This window comes from Zalophus californianus, chromosome 17 (genome assembly GCF_009762305.2).
Source record: "Zalophus californianus isolate mZalCal1 chromosome 17, mZalCal1.pri.v2, whole genome shotgun sequence".
NCBI lineage: Eukaryota > Metazoa > Chordata > Mammalia > Carnivora > Otariidae > Zalophus > Zalophus californianus.
This window is the reverse complement of record NC_045611.1, coordinates 51902043-51926079: the sequence shown is the minus strand read 5'-3', so window position 1 is coordinate 51926079 and position 24037 is coordinate 51902043. Positions and strand designations below refer to the sequence as shown.

Below are 24037 nucleotides of genomic sequence, written 5' to 3'. Positions count from 1 at the left end.
TGGGTGGCTCAGTTGGTTAAGCATCTGCCTTCGTGGCTCAGGTCATGATCCCTGGGTCCTGGGATCGAGCCCAGCATTGGGGGGGGGGAAATCTCTGCTCAGTGGGGACTCTGCTTATCCTCTCCCTCTGCCCCTCCCCCTGCTTGTGCTCTCTCTCGCTCTCTCTCTGTCAAATAAATAAATAAATAAATCTTGAAAAAATGTACATAATGGGGGTGGTGGAAATGTTCTAAAATTGATTGTGGTGATGGTTGCACACCCCCTGCAAATACACTAGAACCACTGAATTGTACACTTTATTTTTATTATTTTTTTAAAGATTTTATTTATTTATTTGAGAGAGAGAGAATGAGAGATAGAGAGCACGAGAGGGAGGAGGGTCAGAGGGAGAAGCAGACTCCCCGCTGATCAGGGAGCCCGATGCGGGACTCGATCCCGGGACTCCAGGATCATGACCTGAGCCGAAGGCAGTTGCTCAACCAACTGAGCCACCCAGGCGCCCTTGAATTGTACACTTTAAATGGGCGAATGGCTTCTGAAATATCTCAATAAAGCTGAATAGATCGATTGATAGACAGCTAGACAGATACAGTTGACCCTTGAACAATATTCGTTCATGGGTCCACATATAAGTAGATTTTGTTCGAGAAATACAGTACACTATTGTAAATGTATTTTTTCTCATGATTTTATTTTTTTTAGAAATAAGCTTTTCTTAGGCTTGAGTATTACATATTTTGAGTATTTATTAGAGCTGCTAGCGTGACCCTAACTAACAAAGGTTTTGAGTGGCTAGCAATTGAAGGACTGGAACTTTTTTTTTTACTGTTTCTTTTTTTTTTCTATGTTACGTTAATGCCCATCATTAGTCTTTGATGTAGTGTTCCATGATTCATTGTTTGCATATAACACCCCGTGCTCCATGCAGAACGTGCCCTCTTTTTAGAAACATTTTATTTATTTATTTCTGTAAGTAATCTCTCCACCCAATGTGGAGCTCGAGCTCACGACCCCGAGATCAAGAGTCGCACGCTGTACTGACTCAACCAGCCAGGCGCCCCTCTTAAGATTTTCTTAACATTTTTTCTCTGGCTACTTTATTGTAAGAATACATATAATATACAAAATATGTGTTAATCGACTATTTATGTTATCGGTAAGGCTTCTGGTCCACAATAGCTTAGTCGGTAAATTTGGGGGGAGTCAAGAGTTATACGTGGATTTTCGACTGGGAGGTCGGCATCCGTAACCCCCATGTTCTTCAAGAGTCAACTGTATTCTATGGGACGCCTGGGTGGCTCAGTCATTAAGCGTCTGCCTTCGGCTCAGGTCATGATCCCAGGGTCCTGGGATCGAGCCCCGCATCGGGCTCCCTGCTCAGCGGGAAGCCTGCTTCTCCCTCTCCCACTCCCCCTGCTTGTGTTCCCTCTCTCTCACTATGTCTCTCTCTCTCTCTTTTTTAAAGGTTTTATTTATTTATTTGAGAGAGAGAGAATGAGAGATAGAGAGCACGAGAGGGGGGAGGGTCAGAGGGAGAAGCAGACTCCCCGCTGAGCAGGGAGCCCGATGCGGGACTCGATCCCGGGACTCCAGGATCATGATCTGAGCCGAAGGCAGTCGCTTAACCAACCGAGCCACCCAGGCTCCCTCTCGCTATGTCTCTATCTGTCAAATGAATAAATAAAATCTTGAGAAAAAAAAAGTCAACTGTATTCTATAAAGAGGTGTATGAATATAATACATTTTATACATAATTATATAATTATAATACATGACCACATATAATGTATAATGGTGTATATATTATATATATTTAATAACAGGCTTGGGGCTTAGTGGTGGCTAACATTATTACAGCTAGGAGCCAGGTCCTCTTCTGAAACCTTGACATGGGGCATCTCCCTTCCCCCTTGGAGGCACCCCCGGGGCTGCTCAGCCCACTGCGTCGTGCTCAGATGAGATTTGAGAGGGTCCGTGAACTTGGACATGGAGAAAAACATGATATCTGGATCGTTCGCTGAGATTTCACGGTTTCTGTCAACCGTGAACTAACAAAACACAGTGACATCAGCGGGACCTGTATTATTGCCACAAAGGGGAATGTGGTTGTTTTCACCGCATTGTGGTTGTTTTGGGGATTTCCAGTGATTGTTTACTCACCACTGATTAGACCCACCGTTAGCTCTTTCTAATTAGTGTCTTAATATAAGAGCCCTTATTACTGTGTCACAGATTCGTGGGGGGGCTTTAAATACACCAATAGCTGGATTTCAGGATAATTGGTCCCCTTGTCATCCTGCCCTGCCTCATTTTATTTTCATTCTTAATAAGATTTTTATTTATTTGAGAGAGAGAAAGAGAGAGATTGAGCAGGGGGAAGGGGCAGAGGGAGAGGGAGAAACAGACTGCCCGCTGATCAGGGAGTCCAACTCGGGGCTCAATTCCAGGACCCTGAGATCATGACCTGAGCCAAAGGCAGACACTTAACCGACTGAGCCCCCCCAGGAGCCCTGGACGCCGCCGCATTAAACATGCTTTGAGCTCTCAGTTACTGGGGCTACCGTCTTGTCTTGCTGTGTCGCTGATCTCCGAATCGGGAAGTCTCCGTCTGACAAGTCTCTCGGTGCCCTTACAGCCTCGGGAGCCCTCTCCCCATGGCACAAGCCCTCCAAAAAAAAAAAAAAAAAAAAATGCCCCCTACCCCTCTCCCTCGCCAGTTGTCAAAACCGGGTGGAGAAATTCTGGCACATTCTACAACATGAATGAATCTTGGAGACGTCATGCCAAGTGAAATAATTCCGTCGCAAGAGAACAGATACTGCATGAGCCCGCTCTGGAGGTGCCGCGAGCAGTGGGGCCCATCCGGACAGAAGGTGGCGGGCTGGGCTTGAGGAGTGGGAGTTAGCGTGTAAGGGGTTAGAGCTGCAAGTTCAGAGGAGAGCCGATGGTGGTGTTTGCACGATGTGAAGGAAGGTACTGAACGTCACTGAGCAGCATACTCAGAAATGGTTAAAGCAGTCAGTTTTATGTTATGTATATTTTATCACAATTAAAGAAGGAAAAAAAAAAAACAAACAAACAGATGGAGCAGGTGGCCAGCCAGAAGTTAGGGATGAACTTCGGCCGCGGTCAGTCTAGGGTTTCAATCCTGCTCTGTGCCCAGGCGACTATTTTTTCCCCAGATGCCTCAGCCAGGAAAGAGGAGACGCCACACGCACCCACCGAGCTGGTTCTAGGATCTGGGAGCAGCGGTCTATGAAGTTTGGTCCCCAGTTTTGGTCTCCTCCCCAGCACGGGGTTGGGGGGGGAGAGCCTCTGGCTCTCGCACTGCCCTCTGGGAAAGGCCTTGCTGTTGCCCGCCCCGCCCCCCACTTCCCTGGAAGCTGGGTGTGCAGAGGCCAAGATCGTGGGCTTGCAGCCAGACCGCCTGGGGTGCAGCCCAGCCTGCCACTGACTGCCGCGGGGCCTCAGTTTCTTCATCCGCAAGATGGGGCTATCAATCCCCATACCGGGGCGTCTGTGAGGACCAGATAAAACATCCTGGGTGAAGGGCTTGAAACAGTGCCCATGGTAAGTGTTCCATAGTTAGTCATCGCTGATTCCCTGCTGGAGCTGCATGCAGTCAACCTTCCAGAACCAAGGCCCCAAGCCCGCGGAAATCACCCGCAAACTTTTTGGCACAGCCACGTGGGGTCTCCCCGGAGCGCTCGGGGATCCAAAGATGTTAAGGACTTCGTTTTGCACGTGGGGAGGTAGGTATACAGCTAGGAAGGGGGACCGTCTCTCTCTCCGTGGCCCTACATACCAGCTTCCCCCGCCACAAACACCCCCAGGGCCTGCAGAGAAACTGGAACATCACCCTGGTCCAGCCGCGTCACGGGGCACCTGGACCTTAGCAGTGTGGCCTCTTGTTTGGGCTCCGGGTCCGCACTTGGGCTCCGGGTCCGCTCTTGCCCCATCCGTTCCCCACGCGGCCGCCAGAGGGCGCTCAGGAAACCCAAGTCAGTTTAGCCCTCGGCTTAGAACCTTCGCGTTCTAAGGGTCGTGATCTCAATGTCGTGAGATCAAGCCCCATGTTGGACCCTGTGCTCAGCGGAGAGTCTTGAGATTCTCTCCCTCTCCCCTTCCTGCTCATGCACCTGCTCTCTCTCTCTCTCTAAAGTAAATAAATAAATCTTAGAAAAAGAAGAACAGAGATTTATTCTTTCCGCCATAGGTCAGCAAAATCATCACCATGAAGCACAGGGTCCGACACCACAGGCCAGCTTTGTCCCCTCTGACTTCACCTCTCGTTCCCTCCCCCCTCCTCCCACCCCCCAGCTTCCAGCCACATGGGCCTCCTTGCTGTCCCACGACACTCCAGACGTGCTCTTGCCTCAGATGCTTTCCCCCCCAAGAACTCCCTGTGGCTCCCTCCCTCATTTCATGTAGGTCTCCGCTCAAATGTCACCTCCTCAAAGAAGTCTCCCCTTCCCACCCGATCCCGGACACCTTAATGTGCAGTTACACATGTTGTTCACTGCACAAAGCACTCACTGAATGGGTGAGAGGCGGCTGGAATCCAGCTCACACTCTGCCCTTCAAAACTCAGTGCCTGGAAGAAAGGGGCACTGCTTTCTAGTTCACACAAAGGCATCCTAGTTTGGGACTAGAGCCTTGTCCATTCCTCTACCCCCCCTACCCCCACCTGAGGAGATACGCATATGTCCTAACCCCCTGCACCTGTGAATGTGATCTTATTTGGAAAGAGGATCTTGGCAGATGTAAGCAAGTGAAGATGAGATCATACTGGAGTAGGGTAGGCTATTATCCAATATGGTCTCCTTTTAAGAGTAGATACCAACGCCGAAAAAGATGTAGCCACAGGACCAGGAACACCCAGAAAGTGGAAAGTCAAGGAAGGATCCCCCTGCAGAGTTTCTAGGGGGAGCATGGTGCTGCTGGTACGTTGGTATGGGCTGTCCAGCCTCCAGAACGAGAAAGAATAAATCTCTGTTCTTTTTCTAAGATTTCTTTACTTTAGAGAGGGAGAGAGCGAGCAGGAGCAGGTGCATGAGCAGGAAGGGGAGAGGGAGAGAATCTCAAGACTCCACGCTGAGCACAGGGTCCAACATGGGGCTTGATCTCACGACCATGAGATCACGACCCAAGCTGAAACCTAGAGTCGGTGGCTTAACCGACTGCGCCACACAGGCGCCCCAAATCTGTCCTTTGAAGCCACCCATTTCCTATGGCATCCACAGGGAACAGCCTGCTTGATGGCTCTTCCTCTCTCCATCCGATGCTCTTCACATTTACAGGCGATCCTCATTCTTTATGGATGCCCTATCTGTGAATTCATCTGCTTGTTTTTTTTTTTTTAAGATTTTATTTATTTGTTTGACAGAGAGAGACACAGCGAGAGAGGGAACACAAGCAGGGCGAGTGGGAGAGGGAGAAGCAGGCTTCCCGCGGAGCAGGGAGCCCGATGCGGGGCTCGATCCCAGGACCCTGGGATCATGACCTGAGCCGAAGGCAGATGCTTAACAACTGAGCCACCCAGGTGCCCCATCAGCTTGTTAAAATTTATTTGTAACGCCCAAACTCAAAGCACCTTCACAGACATGTGCAGCGCGGCAAAAAAATCTGGGTCACCCAACGTGCATGTTTCCAACTCAAGTTGAACAAGCAACGCTCTGCCCTCTGGTTTCGGTTCTCATACCCGACAAGCATCCTTTTCGAGGTCTGTTTCATGCCATGTTTTCACATTTTTGTGCTTTTGTTGGTGACTTTACTGTTTAAAATGCCCTAGTGCTGAAATGCTGTCCAGGGTGCCGAAGGGGAAGAAGGCTGGGATGTGCCTTATATAGAACACACGTGTTAGGAACGCCTGGGTGGCTCGGTCAGTTAAGTGTCTGCCTTCTTCGGCTCAGGTCATGATCCCGGTGTCCGGGGACCTAGTCCCACATCGGGCTCCTTGTTCAGAGGGGAGTCAGCTTCTCTCTCTGACTGCTCTGCCTGCCTCTCCCCCTGCGTGTGAGCTCGCTCTCTCTCGCTCTGACAAGTAAATAAATAAAATCTTTATTAAAAAAACCATACGTGTTAGACAAGCTTCGTTCAGGCGTGAGTTATAGTGTTGGCCATGAGCCCGATGTGCACAAATCAAGAATATATATTAATAAGGTGTCCTTATGGAAATACACACAAGGTTATGTATGAAATAACATACAAAAATGTTGTGATGGGAGGTTTGTAGGAAGCTAACTGTGTATTTCTGCCAGGAGCGGTAGTTCAGTATTCCCGAATTCCGTGTTCCAGGAGACCACAGAACCTTATGCGGGAATGGTAAGAATCCCCCCCGTTTGGTTTAGCTGTTTTCCATCTGGTTTCTCCACTAACAAGTCAGCCGCCCCCACCCCCAGGGGTAGAGACTTCTGCCTGCCGTGTTCAGCTGCACCCCTGTGCCCAGAACAGGGCCTGGCACCCCTAATAGGTATTCAACAAATAATATGTGCAATGAACCCTCACAATCCCTTCCCCCACCCAGGTCTGGACCCAACCCCCAGACTTCAAACAACACCCCCCTCCCAAGGACCCAAAAGCAATGGGGCCGAGACGGAGTCGGTACAGTTTTAAAAAAAGGATCAGTTTTTAATTTACAAGAGTTCTAAATGTACAGAATTCTCCTTTAAAAAAATCGTTATACACAATAAATACAGTACAAAAAAATTTATCTTACAGTACTAGTTTTGTCTCCGAGATTTCAAAATCTGGCGCGGGTGGCTGGCGGCAGGAAGAACAGAGGGAAGACTGGCTGGGGAGGGATGGAGGGGTGGGGAGGAAGACCCGGGTTTCCTGTTTTGGAGGTGTTCGGATTTCAGTCGAGGGGCGGGAGGGTTCGAACTCTCTCTCTCTCTCTCTCGCTCGCTCACTCGAGCACACACACAGGGACACGGGACGCGGAGCTGGACGCACACACATGGATGGGACACAGGTGCCCGCGGGCACAGCCCTCCGAGGTGGGGGTCCGGGACGCTGGCTGACGCCCGCCCTTCCCTGCGTTTCCTTTTACAGCCTGTGGGGGGCGGTAGGGAGAGGCTGAGCGAGGCTCGCGAAGGACCCTCGCGGCTTTGAGCGCCCTCGACGCGTGGATCTGTGCGGCCACACGGACAAGCCCAGTACCGGGACACGCGTGAGCAGTGGGTACGACCAGGGTACCTCCATCCCTGGCAAACACACACGTGTCCCCCCTCCCCTCCCCCACGGAGGGGCGGAGTGTGGCAGGAAGCGGGAAGAAATAGGAAATGACACACCGGGATTACCCCCACCTTTGGCAGGGGGACATTTTACATTACAGCCCCCTCCCCTCAATCCACAACCTCCACCCAACAACCCGGCTGAAGCAGGAAGTGGGGGAGGAGGCCTTTGTGACTCAAATAACTTAGGCAAGAAAAATCGGTCAGGGGATCCCCGGCTCGTGTCCCCCAGGAGGCTGAGGTCAGGCGCCCGTCTGCCGCCCCCCCCCCCCGCCGCTGCCCCCCCCCCCCGCCCGCCGCCGCCCGCGCATGCGCAGGACAGGGGCCAGGGAAGCGAAGACCAGCCCGGTGTTATCTGTTCAACGTCCTGGCGCCGAGGCCACCGTTGTGACTGGAGGGCGGGTAGGCCTCTGGCCTGTGCAGGGGCGACGGGGAGGCAGGCGGGACGGCCGTCGGGGCGGCGTGGGGGTACGGGGGTGCAGGTGTCCGCCCCGGGGCCTGCTGGAGGTTCAGGATGCTGTCGATGGCGCTCTGGAGGTGTTCCGTGAGCGTGTCGTCCTGCGGACTGTCGCTGGAGAAGCTGGCCTGGTCCACGTCGGGCGACTCGGACTTGCGCCGCTTGGCGGGGGGCGCCTCCCAGCCGGGGTCCCTGCTGCCGCTGCCCTGCCCGGCGCTGGCCGCAGGCTCCGGGGGGGCCCCCTTCAGCACGCGCTGGTACAGCTCGTCCTCCACCGCGGCCAGCTCGCGGATGAGCCCGCTCGTGGCCTCGTCCACTTTGGTGGGCAGTGGCGCCGGACTGCTGCCCCGGGCTCTGCCGCTCCCGGCCCCCTCCCCGGCCCCGGCGCCCAGGGCCTCCACGTTCTCGCGGTATGTCTTCCGCAGGGGCAGCCGGGGGCAGTGGGGGGCCAGGGCCGTGGGCTTGCGGTCCGGGGCGGCGGGCGGCGGGTGGTCCACTGTGCCGTTCATCTGGCCCGTGGCCGGGGGTGGCGGTGGCGGCGGGGGCCGGGGCGGGGGCTCTGCTGCCTTGAGGGCCGCAGGGGGCGGGGGCTGGTGCACAGGGTCCAGGGCGGTGTTGTGGACAACCTTGCTGAGCCCAGCTTCCTGCTTGATCTTGAGCTTGAGGCCGATGCGGCTACGGGCCTCGTAGGTCTTGATGGGAGGGCGGTTGCGGGATGGCATGGGGCCGTCCTCATCGGCGTCCAGGGAGGAGGCGGCCGAGGAGGACGAGGAGGAGGAGGAGGAGGAGGAGGAGGGCGCCCGTGCCCAGGTCACCGAAGGGGAGCCCCCCGCGCCACCGTGCCGAATCACCAGCTTGGTTGGCAGGTGCAGAGGGGGCTGGGCGGGGGCCCCGGACACTGACGATGCTGCTGGGCCCTGGCCAGGGAGCCGGTGTCCCTCAGAAGAGGCAGCGATGGGGAGGCCAAGAGAGCGCGAGGAAGACACATACTCATCTGCAAAACGGGGGCGGGGAGGGGGGCCAGGAAAGCATGAGACGCCTACGCAGAGCACAGCTAAAAGGAGCCCGCAGGCGATGGGCATCAACTATCTGCCAGGCCCGGGGGCCAAGCCCTTGACTCATCAGACCCTCAGGACGCACCGCTGGGTACCACTCTTCTCAGCGATCCCCAAACCCCCTAATGCGCAAGCAGGAGCTGATGCCGGAGAATGGCCCTTAAATTTTGCAACCACCCCAGTCCTGGCTCTGCTCCTCGCTTTTCTGTCCCCCTGGGGGTGGTGGGATGTCCCAGCCAGGATGGAGTGGAATGGACACACAGGGATGGAGGAGAACAAACTCAGTTCTCTCCAGTCCCAGAGCCTGGAGGTCAGGGTAGGCGCCGCCACAGCAGGAAGGCGGGGCGGAGAAAGGTCAGGCCGCCGTGTACCCCGTCTTCCTGCCCCCAGGTGGAATTCCACTGCAGGGGCAGGAGCTGGGGCCCCCCTCCCTCCCCTCCGCTCTTACCGGGCTTCTCCTTGGCCAACTGTTTGTCCAAGGCAAGGGTGGTCTTCTCCTCCTGAATGAACATTCGGTCGATCATCACCATCTCTGCGGAGGGGCTCACCCTCTGAGGGGGAGGAAGAGAGGATGGGCCAGGGAAGGAGCCAGGCGGGGGAGGGCACGTGGGCAACCCGGAAGGATGGGAACGGATTCCAAACGGTCTTGGGATCTGACTACCAGCCTCCCTTCCTCCCGAGGCTTCGAGGCTTCAAGGAGAAGGTCCCCCGCCCCCCCAATACGGGCCCAAAGAGAGCAAGGGGAAAGGGCGGGGCCTCCCAGGGCGGAAGGTGCCAGCACCCTACCCGGGACTCCTCCAGAAGCAGGAGGCGGTATTTATTGAGCATGGCCTGGGTGCGTTTCAGCAGCTGCGTGGAAACCGTCTCAAACTCCTCGTCCACTGTGGAGGAAGAGAAAAGGTCCAGGGGCACAGACGCTGGGGAGCGGGGCTTGTCCTGAGCCTCAGTCAAGCGGATGCAAAGGGGTGTCTGCACCTGCGTGTGTGTGGTCTCTTCCCACCCCCCTCCCCATGCTAGGGACCAGGGAGGGAGAGTCCCGGGGGAGCGGGGGGGGGGGATGGAGTGGTGGGCTCACCTTTGTGGTAGTCGTTGGGGGAGGGGAGGGCACCCTGGTAGACATGGTAGGGCAGGAGGCGATGCAGGGCATCCTCGAAGGAGGGGAAGGCTGTCTTGTAGTCAGGGTGCAGGACGGAGCCCTGATGTTTGTGCAAATGTTCCAGGAAACTGGGGGGTGGGGTGGGGAGAGACCACACACATACACACACACACACACACACACAAACACACACACAGAGCTGGTGGTGAGGCCGGGAGAAACCAGACCCCGACCCTGAGCACCCGGGCCCCAACACAGACAGCAGGGAAATGCGCTAACGTGGGACGGACGCGCTTGTTCTGTCTCACGGACTCTGGCAACAACCCAAGGGACGGGTGCTATCATTATCCCCACTCTACAGATGGGGGAACTGAGGCCCGGCGGAGTGATGTTCCTCCACCCAAAGCACATACAGAGTGGGGAAGAGGCAGAGCTGGGAGCCAGATGCCAGGGCTTGAAACGCATCCGCCTCATGCTATCCTGTCTCCTGCCACCTGGGGTCAGCACGTCCTTACTCTGCCTCAGGCCCAACAGCAACCTCGGGAAGGTGGGGAGCGAGGGAGGTTGGTCCGTTGGGTGGTACCATCCAGTTCTCTCCTGGGCTGTTTTCTACCACATCACGTGGCAGTGAGTTATGTCTCTTCATTGTGTGATTGTCTCCCTCTCCCCAGACATGTTCATCTCTACCCTGAGCTGAAGACCAGCACCCCCACCACACCATGGGGGCCGGAACCCTGTCTTGTTTTCAGAATCCAGCACAGGACTGGGCACTGAGTGAGTATTTCATAAACACAGTAGAAGGAGAGCAGAAGAGAGAGAATGCAGGCAAGCATCCAACATTTACCCGTTGTCCACCCAGACCCCACCCACCCAAACATCCATCTATCCACCCAAACACCCATCCAGCCAGCCAGCCATGCACCCACCCCAGACCCCATCTAGCTAGCCAAACACCCGTCAGTTCATCCATCCAAATAGCCATGTATCCACCCAAACACCCATCCACCCAGACATCCATCCACCCAAACATCCATGTATCCACCCAAACATCCATCCAGATCTCCATTCATTCACCCAAACACCCTTCCATCCAGCCATGCACCCACCCCAGACCCCCTCTATCCATCCATCTAGCCAAGCACCCATCGATCCTTCTAGCCAAATACCCGTTTATCCAACCAAACACCCATCCATCCACCCAAACGCCCATGCAGACCCACATTCGTCCATGCACCTACCCGAACTCCCATCCACCCATTCACCCAAACACCCACCCACCTTACCACAGTCGCAAGGGATCCTCACCTGTTACCCTCTCATCACTACTATTACCACCCCACTCTCTAGAAGGGAAACTGAAGGTATTTGAGGGAAATTATATAGCCCCAAACCACACAGCTAACAAGAGGCAGGGCCCGCGCAACCCCACTTCTGAAAGGTGGTCCCCATACCCTGCTTCCAAGCTTCCAGGAAGGCGGGGGGGGGGGGGAGGTGCGCAGTGCTGCAATGCAACTCACCAGGCTTCTTTGCTGGGCTGAAGCGCGGGGGGTTTCTTCAGACTGCTCATCTTGCTTTCATACTGCGGGGCAGAGAGGTGAGTCAGAGGCCATGCCGCCGAGGGGCCTTCCCTTGGCGCCCTGACCCCCTTTCGACCCCGCCTGTGACAAAGAGGAGAGCCGGCCCATGTCTCCCCACCGGGCCCCCCCTCCCTCCCGGGTGGGCTCCTGGCCCCAGGTGCCGGATGTGCTGCCCAGCACATGAACCTGCCGGGAAGACCTGGGCTGGGCCTTGCCTGGCTCGCCACCTGCCCCTTCTCCCATGGCGTGGGTATCGGCCTCCACCTGACTCTTGGTCTGGACACCAGGCAGGCTCCTGCAGGCTCCCTCCCTGCCCATCTGATGGCCTTGGCCTCTGCTCATGGTGCCGGGTTTGGCCCACCTGGCTGCCAGGGTTCTCTCTTTCTGCCCCTGACTCCGCCCATGATGCCTCAAACCTCTCCACCGTGACTTCCCTCTCGGCCGCTAGCCTCGGAGGCCCGGCATCCTGGTCCCCCCACCTGCTGTGTTCTTATCTTCCTGCCTCCCCTCCATTTCCCCACAGACGGCCTCTGCCTCAGTCTCCCCCACTCCCCTCAGTCTCCGCCCTGTCCCCTCCATTCTGGGCCCCCCATCGTGAGACACCCTGGCCCTCCCATCCCCCCCCCCAGCTCCGTCTAGGGTCTCACCGCCTCCTTTCGCTTGCCTCCCTCATCCAACCGTCTCCCCACGCCCACGTCCCCCCTCCTCCAGCCTCGAACTCTCCCTGCTCCCACCCCCCAGTGATGGCCTCAGGGACGCACGCGAGCCACCGCTCCTATCGTCACCCTGCGTCTTGGTGTCTGTGGTGCTCCATCTGTCTCGTTCTCTGGCCATGCGCCCATCTGGGCTGTCCTGGTGTTGGACCCACCGCCCAGACTGCTCTGTGACGGCCTGTCGGCCTCCTCCGCCCCGCCGGCCCCTCTGCTGGCTCCCCGGTGACCTCGCTCTGGCCCTAGCGCCCCCCAGACGGGGGGCCTCTTACCTGCAGCCCGGAGGACTTCCCTGGCCCAGCCGCAGTGGCCTTGGCCACACTCAGGGTCGGGAGGGTGCTGGCAAAAGCTTTGCTCTCGGCAGGAAGCAGAGGAGGGAGGCCTGAGGGTGGGGGTGGGGGCAGACAGGGCTCAGGGGTCACTGGCACAAAGGCCCCTCCACAACGTGACCCCCAAGCCTGCACCCCGTTCTCCTCTGGTCCTTTGGCCTTGGCAGCCCCGCTAGCCCTGAATCAGGTGCCCCCGCAGATCTGGGGAGACAGCCCTATCTCCTCCACCTTCCCTGTCCCGTGAGGTCTAGGGGACCCCTTGGGCTCACGCCCCCACAGCTCTGCCCCAGCCCGTCCCCCTCCCCCTGCCCACCCACCTTCAGGCCCCCCACTTCTCCTGCGTGGGCTACCTCTCCCCTACCTGCGGTGGCCATGGGTGCCGGGGCAGGGGGATGGCTGGGGGCGGTGGGGGTCCCGGACGGGGCCTGCCCGCTGACCAGCACAGAGGCAGTGGGGCTGGCGAGGGGCCCCAGGCTGGCGGAGGTCTGCGGGGCGGCGGGCGCCCCCCCGGCCTTGTTCTGGAGAATGATTCCGGACGGCACCTGAGGAGAGGGACAGGTGGTTGAGGGGTAGGGGGCACACACTAGGAGTGGCGGCGGCCAGGCACCAGGGCTGGGGATGAAGAGAAAGCTGGAGCGTGGGAGGGACTCCCCATCGGACTGGAGGGGGAGGGCAGGGCTTGCAGAGTGGGTGGTGGGGCTGGTCCCTGCCTCCGATTACCTGGTGAAATCTCTCGAGAAGAGCCTTCGGCTGGGGCAGCGCCGGGAAGGGAGTGGTCACCATCTGGAAGGTCCGAGGAGGCGGTGGGGGGGGCGCTGCGGGCTCAGGGACCAGGTGGAGGGTTGGAGGGGGCGTGGGGGACTTGTGGGGCCCCTGGCTGGGCGGGAACTGGAGCTGGAAGTCGGGGGGCGTAGGGGCTGGCAGCCTGGTGGCTGTATCCGTGGAGGCCACGACAGAGGATGTGGAGGTGGGAGGGAGGTGGGGGGCTGGGGGCAGTGGCCCCTCTGGGGGCTGGGATGGGGGGCGCAGGGGGGGCTGGGGTGGGCCTGGGGCAGTGGGGGCCGGGGTGTTGGCAGGTGGGGGGACTCCCAGCTGGTTCTGGATGACAAAGATGCCAGGCAGGGTAGGGGGTGCCTGGGGCGGGGGGCAAGGGTGCAGGGTGGGCTCTGAGGGTGGGCGGGACAAGCTCTGGGGCTGAGAGGGGGGGCGGGAGTGGGGGCGGGAGGGGGGGCGGGAGGGAGGCCTGGCGGGATGTGGCGAGGGCAGGTGGGGGCTGTCTCCCAGAGGGGCCTGGTGAGGTAGTGACGGGGACGAGGAGGGGCCTGGGCCCTTCAGCGGAGCCGCTGCCGGGATCTGGGCAGGGGAGGGAGGTAGAGGGGAGGGGGCGGGGGTCAGAACCAACCTTGGCTCCCATTGCCCCAAGACACTGGGGACCCCAGCCACACCCACCAGAAACCCTCCTTCTTAGCCACCCCTGTCTTGACAGAAAGGACTCCGCCATGCCTGTCCTTCCCACATCGAGTTTCTGAACTCCCCACTTCACCTGTCCACCTGTGCCCCCAACCCCACCCCTGCACCTGTCCCTACCTCAACCCGCCACCTCTTCCCACCCCACCCCTGTACCTCTCCCTTCCTCATCCCTCCACCAGTCCTCCACCTCACCCTGCACCTGCCCCCGCCTCATCTACAGACCTTTCCCTCTGCTCTCACCCCCTCCCCATTCCCCCCCCGCCCCCCCCCCCCAGATGAAGGTGAGCTCTGCAGGGTTTGGGGGCAGCAGCGGAGAAAGCAGTGGCGGCGGCAGGGGGCACCACACCAGCTGCCCAGCGGGGAGGCGGGGGGGGCAGGGAGCGTGAGCACAGCAGCAGAGGGGAAGGAGGCGGCCGGCCGGGGGGGGGGGGGGCAGCATCCCAGCCGCCAGCCCCGCGGGGCCAGACCGTACAGCCCCCCACCCGGGGGAGGACGGACGCCAGCATGGATGGAGCGGCTGCAGAACATGGGGCTGCTGGCTGTGGAAGGCACGGGGCGGGGGGGGGGGCGCTGGGGGGGCGCAGAGAGCGGGGGCTAAGGATGACACCTGAGGGGTGGGGCCGGGTCCCTCTAAGTGTCCGTGACCTCTGCCTCCGTGTGCCTATGTGGCCGCGGCTGCAGGCCTCCCTGGGTCCCGTGTGAGCGTGCGGGTATGGGCACGTATGTTTGGGTGTTATCAGACTCGCACATGACATCCGGGCACTAGTCTGTGATAACCGCGACCTTGCCGAAAACACACCTCCGCACTGTCCTCCCCCAGAGTCCTAACCTCGGCAGCCATTGTCTCCCCAGCGGGTACCAGCTGAGTCCCGACACTGGGCTGGCACCCCTTCGCTGTCACCGAATCCACACCCCGGTGACAGAGGAGAAACTGAGGCCAGGGAGCCAAAACGGCTGGTCCTGAGTCTCCCTGCCTCCCCCCCGCCCCCCAAAGCTGCCACGCTCCAAAGCTGGGGCTCTTCACTGTGAGCCCCCAAAGTGGGCCGACTCGTGATTTCGAAGTTACGACTTGATTGAAGCTTCCAACACCTTGGACCCTTCTCCAACACCCCGTCCGAGGCTGACCCTGAATAACTTCTGGCAATTCAAAACAAAGCCCCCCACACCAATCCATCCATACACAACCCCAAAGGCTAGCCACCTCTAAGAAGAGATCGGCGAGGCCCTTGGCTCTCGGAAGCGGCTGCTGAGGTTGTCACCCGGACAGCACTGTGGTCTGCGGACTTCGAAAGGGTCGCACGCCCTTTGACCTGGCAATCCGCCCTTGAGGAATCAGTGAGGAACCATTCAGGCACTGGCTCACAGGGCTCCCCCATTGTGGGAGCATTTAGAATAGAGAACAGAGGAAAACAACAGGTTTTGGTAAGGGCAGGGAAGACAGCTGGCTACCTCATGAAGCCCTGGGAAGCATGTGCTCGGGGCTTGGTGCTGAGAAAGAAAGGCCCCCGAAAGCTAAGGGTAATCAGGAGAGTAACGCATGACATGATGGCAGGACGACCAGCAACACTAGGTTATGCACAGTGGGTAACAGTACTGTCTCAGTGCTAAATCGGCTGAATTTGATACCTCCGCTGTGGTCAGGCAGGAGAATGTTCTTGTTCTGAAAGGCTGAGATGTTAAGGAGTAAAGAAGCAGAACGTCTGCAATTTACTCTCCAAGGGTTCTGAATAAAAATGTATACATATCGAGAGAACGGAGAATAAAGCGAATGTAGCCAGATGTTTACGGTGGGAAAATCTGGGCAGTAGCCAGCTTCCAAGGCGCCCTCCCCCCGTCCCCCGATCCCCCCCCCTCCTTACTATTCGGTCTCCTCCCACATGGTGCCCGGGGTTGGTCTCCGGGACCAACAGATTTGGCAGAAGTGATCTGACGCTACTTCCAAGATTCAGTTACAGAAAGGGCTGCGCCTTCCATCCCAGGACTCTCCTTTCTGGTGGATCATTTCCTTTGGGGGAAGCCACCTTTGGAGATTGTTATAAGCTGCCCTTGGAGAAGCCTGTGTAGGGAGGGGCTGAGGCATATTCTCCAGTCCAGTTGAGTCTTCTGATGACCGCAGCCCTGGCTGACTATAACCTCATGAGAGATTATGAGGCAGCACCTTCCAGCTACAGTGCTTCCGGACTCTTGATCCTTACAAGCTACGTGTGAGAAGTGAATGCTTGTTGTTTAAAGCTGCTAAGTTTGCGGGGGGGGGGGGGGGGGGGGGGGGTCATTTGTTACATGGCAACAGATACTAATATATGCGGGTAAAGAGTAAAGAATTCCCATGAGTTCTCTGTACTATTCCTATAACATTGCTATCTAAATTCTTTTTAAGCGTTTAAAAAATAAAAACTGAAAAAGTTAATCTCGTACTCATTAAAAATACAGACAAACACGCCTCCCCTCTCCCCTAACCACGTCAAAAAAACCAAATGATACACTGGGGGAAACAGCTGCAATTCACAGTGCAGACAAAGCTCCTTTCCATCATATATAAACAGCCTCCAGAAATCACTAAGAATAACAACCGGTGAGAAAAAGGCGCCAAGTATATGATCAGACAGTGCACAGAGAAGGAAACACAAAGGCTTATATAGTTCAAGAGAGGCTCCACCTCATTTGTACTAAGAGTAATGCCCATTGAAAGCTCCCTATGGAACCTTTTTCACTCATTGCATTAGGAACAAGCCATGTCTCATAAAGACACTCTCTTCTATCGCCTCTGAGGGTTACTGGCACAATCTGCTAAAACCAGGACAATGCAATCCAGCAGCAGCTGTGCGAATTTAAGTACACATTTGCTTTGACCAAGCAAACAGGCTTCCGGGAAATGACCTGACAGATGCACGTGCACATGTGGGAAATGACAGGTCGACAAGTTGTTTACCACAGCTGTGTGGGGAGGGACAAAACTGGACTTGGCTAGTGTGCATCTACCCAGCATTTACAGAGGAGAGGAATGACAGTCCGTCCCTATAGAGGAATACTTCACAACTCTAACAAGGGATCAAGGAAACTCTCCACATGCTGCCAAAGCAAGCATATAATGTGCTACCTTCTGGGCAGACAGAAACGGGAGAGAAACGTAAATCCACATTTACACTAGGCTGTACGTGCGCAAAGAACTGGAAGGATATACGACAGCTAAGTAACTGTGGTTATCTGGAAGGGCAGGTGGGCTGGGAATGTAGGCATGGGTTTGGGACACTCCCCCCCCCCGCCTTTTTAAATTTTATTATGTTTTAAAGATTTTATTTATTTATTTGATGGAGAGATAGAGACAGAGAGCACAAGCAGGTGGAGTAGCACGGAGAGGGAGAGGGGGTAGCAGGCTCCCGGCTGAGCAGGGAGCCCGACTCAGGGATCGATGATCCCGGGACCCTGAGCTCATAACCCAAGCCGAAGGCAGATGCTTAACCAATCCCCTTACTTTAAAAAAAAATGCTTTTTGGAGCACCTGGGTGGCTAGTCCATGAAGTGTCCAACTCTCAATTTTGGCTCAGGTCATGATTTTAGGGTCATGAGATCAAGTCCCGTGCTGGGCTCCGTGCTGAGCATGGAGCCTGCTTAAGATTCTCTTTCTCTCTCCCCTTGCTCCTCCTCCTGCTCATGCTCTCTCTCTCTCAAAAAAAAAAAAAAGCTTTTTGATGATTGAGTCATGTGAACATTAACACCTAATTGTAAAAATTAAAAATGCTTTAAACGGGTGGGAAAAAAATTAGGCTAAAAGAAAACCTCAGGGGCACCTGGGTGGCTCAGTCGGTTAAGTGTCTGCCTTCGGCTCAGGTCATGATCCCAGGGTCCTGGGATCGAGCCCCACGTCGGGCTCCCTGCTCAGCGGCAAGCCTGCTTCTCCCTCTGCTCCTCCCCCTGTTCATGCTCTCTCTCGCTCTCTCTCTCAAATAAATAAAATCTTAAGATATAGCTGGGAAGATGTGCTCAAATTCATATGAGAATGAGAGCAAGCACAGAGGGGTGAGACCCTGCAGCCTGGCCGGGAGCACAGCGATTACTGAGCTAGGGCTGATGAAGCCGCCGGAAGAAGCCTTCACAGGCAAAAACCGCATCTGAGGCGCAACTGCGTTAGCGCTTTCCATAAAATGGGAAGCGCATCCGCCCTCTGATCCAGCAGTTCTATTTCTAGAAATTTACCCACACATACGTGCAAAGCCTGGGCCCCAGAATATTCAGAGGAGTGTTATTTGTTGACATACACGGGAAACCACTTCAAGTGCTCTCTCTCGAATAGGGAACCAAGTAAATAACTCACGGTGTGTCTCTATAATGAAAAACAGACAGCAGCGAATTGCAGCCCATAGGCCAACTCTGGCCGGCCTGGCCCACTTGGCCTATCATTTTATATGGCCCACAGGCTGAAAACGGGTTTTATAAATTTTTAAAAACTATTTTATTTATTTATTTGACAGAGAGAGACACAGAGAGAGAGGGAACACAAGCAGGGGGAGAGGGAGAAGCAGGCTTCCTGCCGAGCAGGGAGCCCGATGCGGGGCTCGATCCCAGGACCCTGGAATCATGACCTGAGCCGAAGGCAGACACTTAACGACTGAGCCACCCTGGTGCCCCGGGTTTTACAATTTTAAATGGTGGAAGAGAGGGGCGCCTGGGAGGCTCAGTCGGTTAAGCATCCGACCCTTGATTTCAGCTCGGGTCATGATCTCAGGGTTGTTAGATGGAGCCCTGGGTTGCGCTCCACGCTCAGCAGGGAGTCTGCTTGAAATTCTCTCTCCCTCTGCCCCTCCCCACCATGTGCACACTCTCCCTCTAAAATAAATAAGTAAATCTTTTTAAAAAATGATGGAAAAGAAACCAAAGATATTGTGATTGGCGACAATGATATGAAATTCAAATTTCAGTGTCCATAAATAAAGTTTTATTGGAACACGTGCACGCTCACTCATTTACGTATATGGTCTAGGGCAGCTTCTGCGCAAAGCCTAAAATGTTTCCCACTGGCCCTCTATATAGAGTGTTGGCCTGACTTCCTTTCAACACGTCTGACCTCGTTCAAGCACCTTAACGTGTAATAGCTTATTTATTCCTCACAACAACCCTGTGACCTAGATGCTGTTATCCTCACCCTCATTTTACAGGGAAGGGAACTGAGGCACACAGAGGCAAGTGACTTGGCTAAGATCACTGAGCCTCTAAGTGCAGAGTTGGGATTCCGGAGTCCCCATGTCTAACGACTACCTCAGATGGTGGGTTTCAAATCACACCTAGTGCCTGTTAGTAATGGTTCCAGTCACTTTAGTGGGTCGTGACTAGCATTTAAAAAGAACAGAGGAGGGGCGTCTGGGTGGCTTAGCTCCATCGGTTAGGCATCTGCCTTCAGCTCAAGTCATGATCCTCGAGTCCCGAGATCGAATCCCCCATGGGGCTCCCTGCTCAGCAGGGAGTCTGCTTCTCCCTCTGCCCCTCACCTGCTCGTGCGCTCTCTCTCTCTCACTCTCTCTCAAATAAATCTTAAAAAAAACAAAAGAAAAAGAACAGAGGAAACTAAATAAAAAATAGTGTATTATCCTGTGAAAGCTGTTTCAGTGATATGCATATACATACAGACACACATGTGCGTCTCAGGGGGTGCTGTACAATGGGAATCTCATGCAAGTCAGCGGTCCAAGAGATCTGGCTGAACGAGCAAAGCAAGGTCCACAAGAACGGGACGGTGTGCTTCTGTGTGTAAGAAGGGAGAGTGTGCACCCGCATGTGCACACGCAGGCTGTCACGTCTAGCTGGCTCCAAGCTCAGACGACAAGGGAGGCCTGTCATGCGCACAGTACAGCGGTTCCCCACCCAGGTGATTCCGTCCCCCAGGCGACATCTGGCCATCTCCGGCCATCGCCATGGTTGTCCCACCTGGAGAAGGGGTGTTGCCGGCAACAAATGGTTGGAGGCTTAGGGATGCTGCTCAGCGTGCCACCGTGCTCAGGACAGTGCCCCACAATGGAAAATGACTCGATCCCAAGTGTCCCTAGTGCCTGTGCCATGAGGACACAGTGGGGCTCCACAGAGAAATCGACAGTGGTGGGAGTCTATGGGGAAAGGGCCAGAAATTCCACAGAAAGGAAGGCTCGCTTTCACTGTATGCCCTTTTTTCTTTTTAAACAAGATTTTTAAAACCACGGCTGGGTAACGCTCTTGAATCATGACAAAGTGTGTGTGTGTGTGTGTTAAGCCTACCATAAGCAACACACAGCAGGCCTTGAGCTTCCTGAGCAGGATGGTCAGTGTTCCCTCTCTGAAAAGACAGTCAGGGTCCCATGAAGGGACAATTTCGAGAGCCGGGATATTGATGACAAAATCCATCCCTGGAGTATGAGCCCCGAGAGGGCACGGCCGTGGCTGCCTCACCTGTACCTCCCTGCAAAGGGCTGGGCATGAAGCAGGTGCCTGGGGAACATGGGCTGAAGCAATGACCCACCTCCAGTCTGGGAGTGGCATGCGTGCACGCATGCGCATGCACGCACGCACGCACACACATTGGCACACTGCTGGTATTTCTGTGTGTCTGTATTCTTCAGTCAATCCAGTCACCCACTTGTCCACCTGTCCATCCATCATCCACCTGTCCATCCACCCACCCCCACCTCTCCATCCACTTGCTCACCCAACAAATATTCATTAAGAACTCCCGTCATGCACTGTCGTGGGCGCAGAGGCTGCAGGTGGCCAACGATGTGTCTAGCCCCGCGCTGGCCTGCAACTGGGAATCAGCTCACGTGCACAGCTGACCTTTCTTCTCAAAGGCCATCCACAGTTTTGTTACTACCCGTACCGCTAATGACAGGTACCTGCTCACCGAATGCCCACTCTGTGCAGAGCCACCGTTTCCCCATAAACCGTGTCTCAGAACGTTTGATGCTAAGCAGGGCTGGGATTCACGCTCAGGTCTGGCTTTCTCGAGACCTCAGGTGTTCCGGCCGCTAACCATTCAGGTTCGAATCCTGGCCCTGCCAGCTAGGTAACCTTGGGCAAGCTACTTAATCTCTGTGCCTCCATTTCCTCATCTGTAAAATGGGGAGAATATCTACCACCTACCTGATGGGAGGTTTCAACGAGACGATGCTTGTGAAGGGTTCTGAACAGCACTTAGAAATAATAGAAGTGTTACCATTCATGAAGTTTTTACCGTAATGCCCTCTTCCTCATGCCTCTAAATCCCTGAAGCAAGCTCCAGATTATGCCCTGAATCCTCCAATGTCCCTCATCATCGCTGTGACCACCCTGGTCTTTGAAACCCTGTCATCTTGTCCCATGAGGATCTCGGGACTTCATTCTCGTTGCCCACCAAACCATTTTCCGATGGAAGTCAGAGGGATCACTGAAAATCATATAATCAGCCCATGCCACGGCCCAGCTGAAAGCTCTCCAGTGGTTTGGCCAGGTCCAAACTCACTGGCCCACGAGGCACTGCCAACCTCTCCGACCCGACCTCCCTCCACTCCCCTTGGCCTATCTTCCATTCCTTGATATCCCAAGCTTGTCCTTGCCTCAGGGCCTTTGCACATGCTGTTGCCAGCCCCCCCCCAACTTCTCTTCCTTCAGGCCTTGGCTTAAATACATCCCCCTCCCTGAGGTGGTTCCTGCCTACTCTCCCTAGAGTGGGTTCCTCCCCTGTTTCCTCATGGGGACCCTGATCCCTTCAATGCTTTCATCTTTCGGGCTGTTTCCCTGCAGCTGACCCACAACTCCTTCGAGAACATTCTCTCCCTTTGACTGCACTGTGGTGTACTCAGCACATGGTGAGCACAGGGCGGGCTCCCGTGCGTGTGCTTGGTTTCATCAATAAATGATTTCCTCCACTGATTTACCCAATTCTACAAACCCCCTGGTACAGCTGACCATGGGAGGCTCGGGGAGGAGAGGCCGCTTGCTGGAGGGACCCAGGCCAGCAGCATCTGACCCACTCTAGAGATGCTGCTTCCAACTGGAGTTGTTCAAAGGCCAGGCGGCTCCTGGCCTCTTGTCTCTCCCCCACCTCTGCTTCTTTCTCCTCCTGGGGGAGAGATGGCTTGAGGCCATCTCAGTCCCGAGTCCCTCTAAGACTGTGATTCTGGACCTGATCCTGTTATACCCCACAACAATAATAATGATAATAAATATTTCTTGAGGGCTTACTCTGTGCTAAGCATATGTTAACTCACTTACTCCTAATAGGCCTTTAAGAAACTATTATTCCCATTTTCCAGATGAGGTAATCAAGGGTTCAGCAGTTACGGGGAATTGCTCAGGGCAGCACAAGGCCAGGCACATACTAAGTGCTGTTCTTCCCCAAATAATCTGTTTAAGGAAAGAAGAAACTGGTCGCTTAAGGTCACATGGCAAGTAGCAGAACCTGAGAGTGAAATCATGGCTGTTTAAGGCCAAAGCCCACGCTGCTTTCTGTCACCCTGACCTTGCTGAATGTCATTCCCTCCTCCACCTCTTACCAACCTCCTCTACCCATCCACCAGTCCTTTCTGAATGAGTACAACATCCCCCCTCCACAACAAAAGGGGGCCCTCTCTAAACTCTCACGTGCTTACGACTCATAGGAGACAAAGGCTAATTTTCCTAATATGTAAAGAGTTTCTACAAATCAACAAGAAAAGGACCAGTAATTTTAAGGACCCCAATTTTAAATTTGGCAAGGGGTATGGGCCAACAGTTCCAGAGAAAACACAAACAGTGCTCAATCTATGAAAACCTGCCCCACCTCATTCACAGTAAAAGAAATGCAAATTAAAACAAAATAAGGAGCCACTTTTCATCTGACCAGATTGGCTAAGTTCAATACGCTGCTGAGGTTGCAGAAGAACAAGCAGAAGCAACAGACTGATGATCAAGGGCAAACCAACTGATACTCCACAGAGGGCAATCTGGCAGCATCTGTCAACGCCCCAAGTGCAAATGGCCTCTGACGGGCCCAGCGCTTTCTTCTTTGAGAACTGACCCTACATAATGACATATCTACAGTCATCCTTTGCGGCTTCGCTCATCGCAGCAAAAAATCAGAAGTGGCCTGACTGCCTGACAACAAGGACTGGGGAGATAAAGAACAGCGCATCCACACAGCCAGAGCACCGTGCGGTCCTATGGAAGAACGAAGTACCGTCTCCAAGATGAATCTTTCAATGATCAAAGGTGCGAAACTGCCGAGTGCGCTACCGTGTTTGCAACCACGGGAGGGAAAGAATCCAGATGCCATTCTCCTTGTCCGTGCGTGGGAAAGGCTGCAAGAAACTGCCCTCGGGAAAGCAGGGGGCTGTGGTTCTGGAGAAGGGGCTTTTCAGCGAGACCTTTGGTAGCTTTGGAGATATGAACCCTCTGAATGTCCTGCTTATTCAGATATGAAAATGAGAACTCCCTGCCTGCTGTGTGCACCTCTGCCTAGAGTGTGGGCTCCCCCAGGGTTGCAGGGGGAGTCCATGACTGTCAGAAGACCCTCGGGAACTCTCTGGGGAGCGAAGGAGCACCCTTCCCAAGCCAGCAAGACAGAGAGACAGGCAGGGCAGCCAGAGCGGGGGAGGAGGGAGCGGGAGGAGGGGTCGCAGGGGCAAGGCTCGGTCTGAGCTGGGACAGAGGCTGCTGGGGTTCATCTACCTGGGGGGCCGGCGCTGGGGAAGCCTGGCTGTCGGGGGCCTGAGGGCCGAGGCCAGCTCCTTTGGCGATGGGGGTGCTCGGGGCTGGGTCTTGGGCGGGAGGCGGGGCGCTGACTATGACCGAGGCGGGCACGGAGAGGTGGGGGCCGTCTGCGGAGAGGGGCTGCTGGCTCCTCTCCTGAAATGGGCAGCCCGCACAGGGTCAGAAGGGCCACCCCGCGGTCCCACAGCCTCCCCACCCCGAGACCCCGGCCTCCCCAAGGCTCCGGAGAAGGGGGTGGTGGGAACCGGGCAGAGGGGCACTCGAGAGGCTGGGCGCAGAGGCCAGGACGGCCGGGAGCCCCGGTGTCCAGGCACCAGGCAGGGAGGCCGCAACCCCAGCTCAGTCTGCCCGGGGCCCTGCCAATCTTCCAGCTCCGCCTCGCCCACAGCCTCCCGCCCCGTCTGTCTGTCCGTCCATGTCT

At 55.7% G+C, this 24037-nt stretch overlaps 1 protein-coding gene across 6 annotated transcripts in view; it reads right to left on the bottom strand.

Moving 5' to 3' along the window:
* Positions 1–6614: 6614 nt before the first annotated feature.
* The window catches only part of BICRA (BRD4 interacting chromatin remodeling complex associated protein), a 76661-nt gene continuing 59238 nt past the window's right edge, over positions 6615–24037 (bottom strand). For 4 of the 6 annotated variants that reach the window (XM_027619486.2, XM_027619489.2, XM_027619488.2 and 1 more), the window contains 9 exons: positions 23575–23751; positions 13180–13812; positions 12821–13001; positions 12403–12512; positions 11361–11422; positions 9823–9971; positions 9534–9628; positions 9196–9298; positions 6615–8686 (listed from right to left, as the gene is read on the bottom strand). In XM_027619486.2, the coding sequence (XP_027475287.2) occupies positions 7587–8686; positions 9196–9298; positions 9534–9628; positions 9823–9971; positions 11361–11422; positions 12403–12512; positions 12821–13001; positions 13180–13812; positions 23575–23751 (2610 nt within the window). In that variant the 3' untranslated portion in view covers positions 6615–7586. The remainder of the gene's footprint in view (positions 8687–9195; positions 9299–9533; positions 9629–9822; positions 9972–11360; positions 11423–12402; positions 12513–12820; positions 13002–13179; positions 13813–23574; positions 23752–24037) is intronic. The other 2 variants (XM_035725270.1, XM_027619490.2) reach the window with 2 other exon arrangements.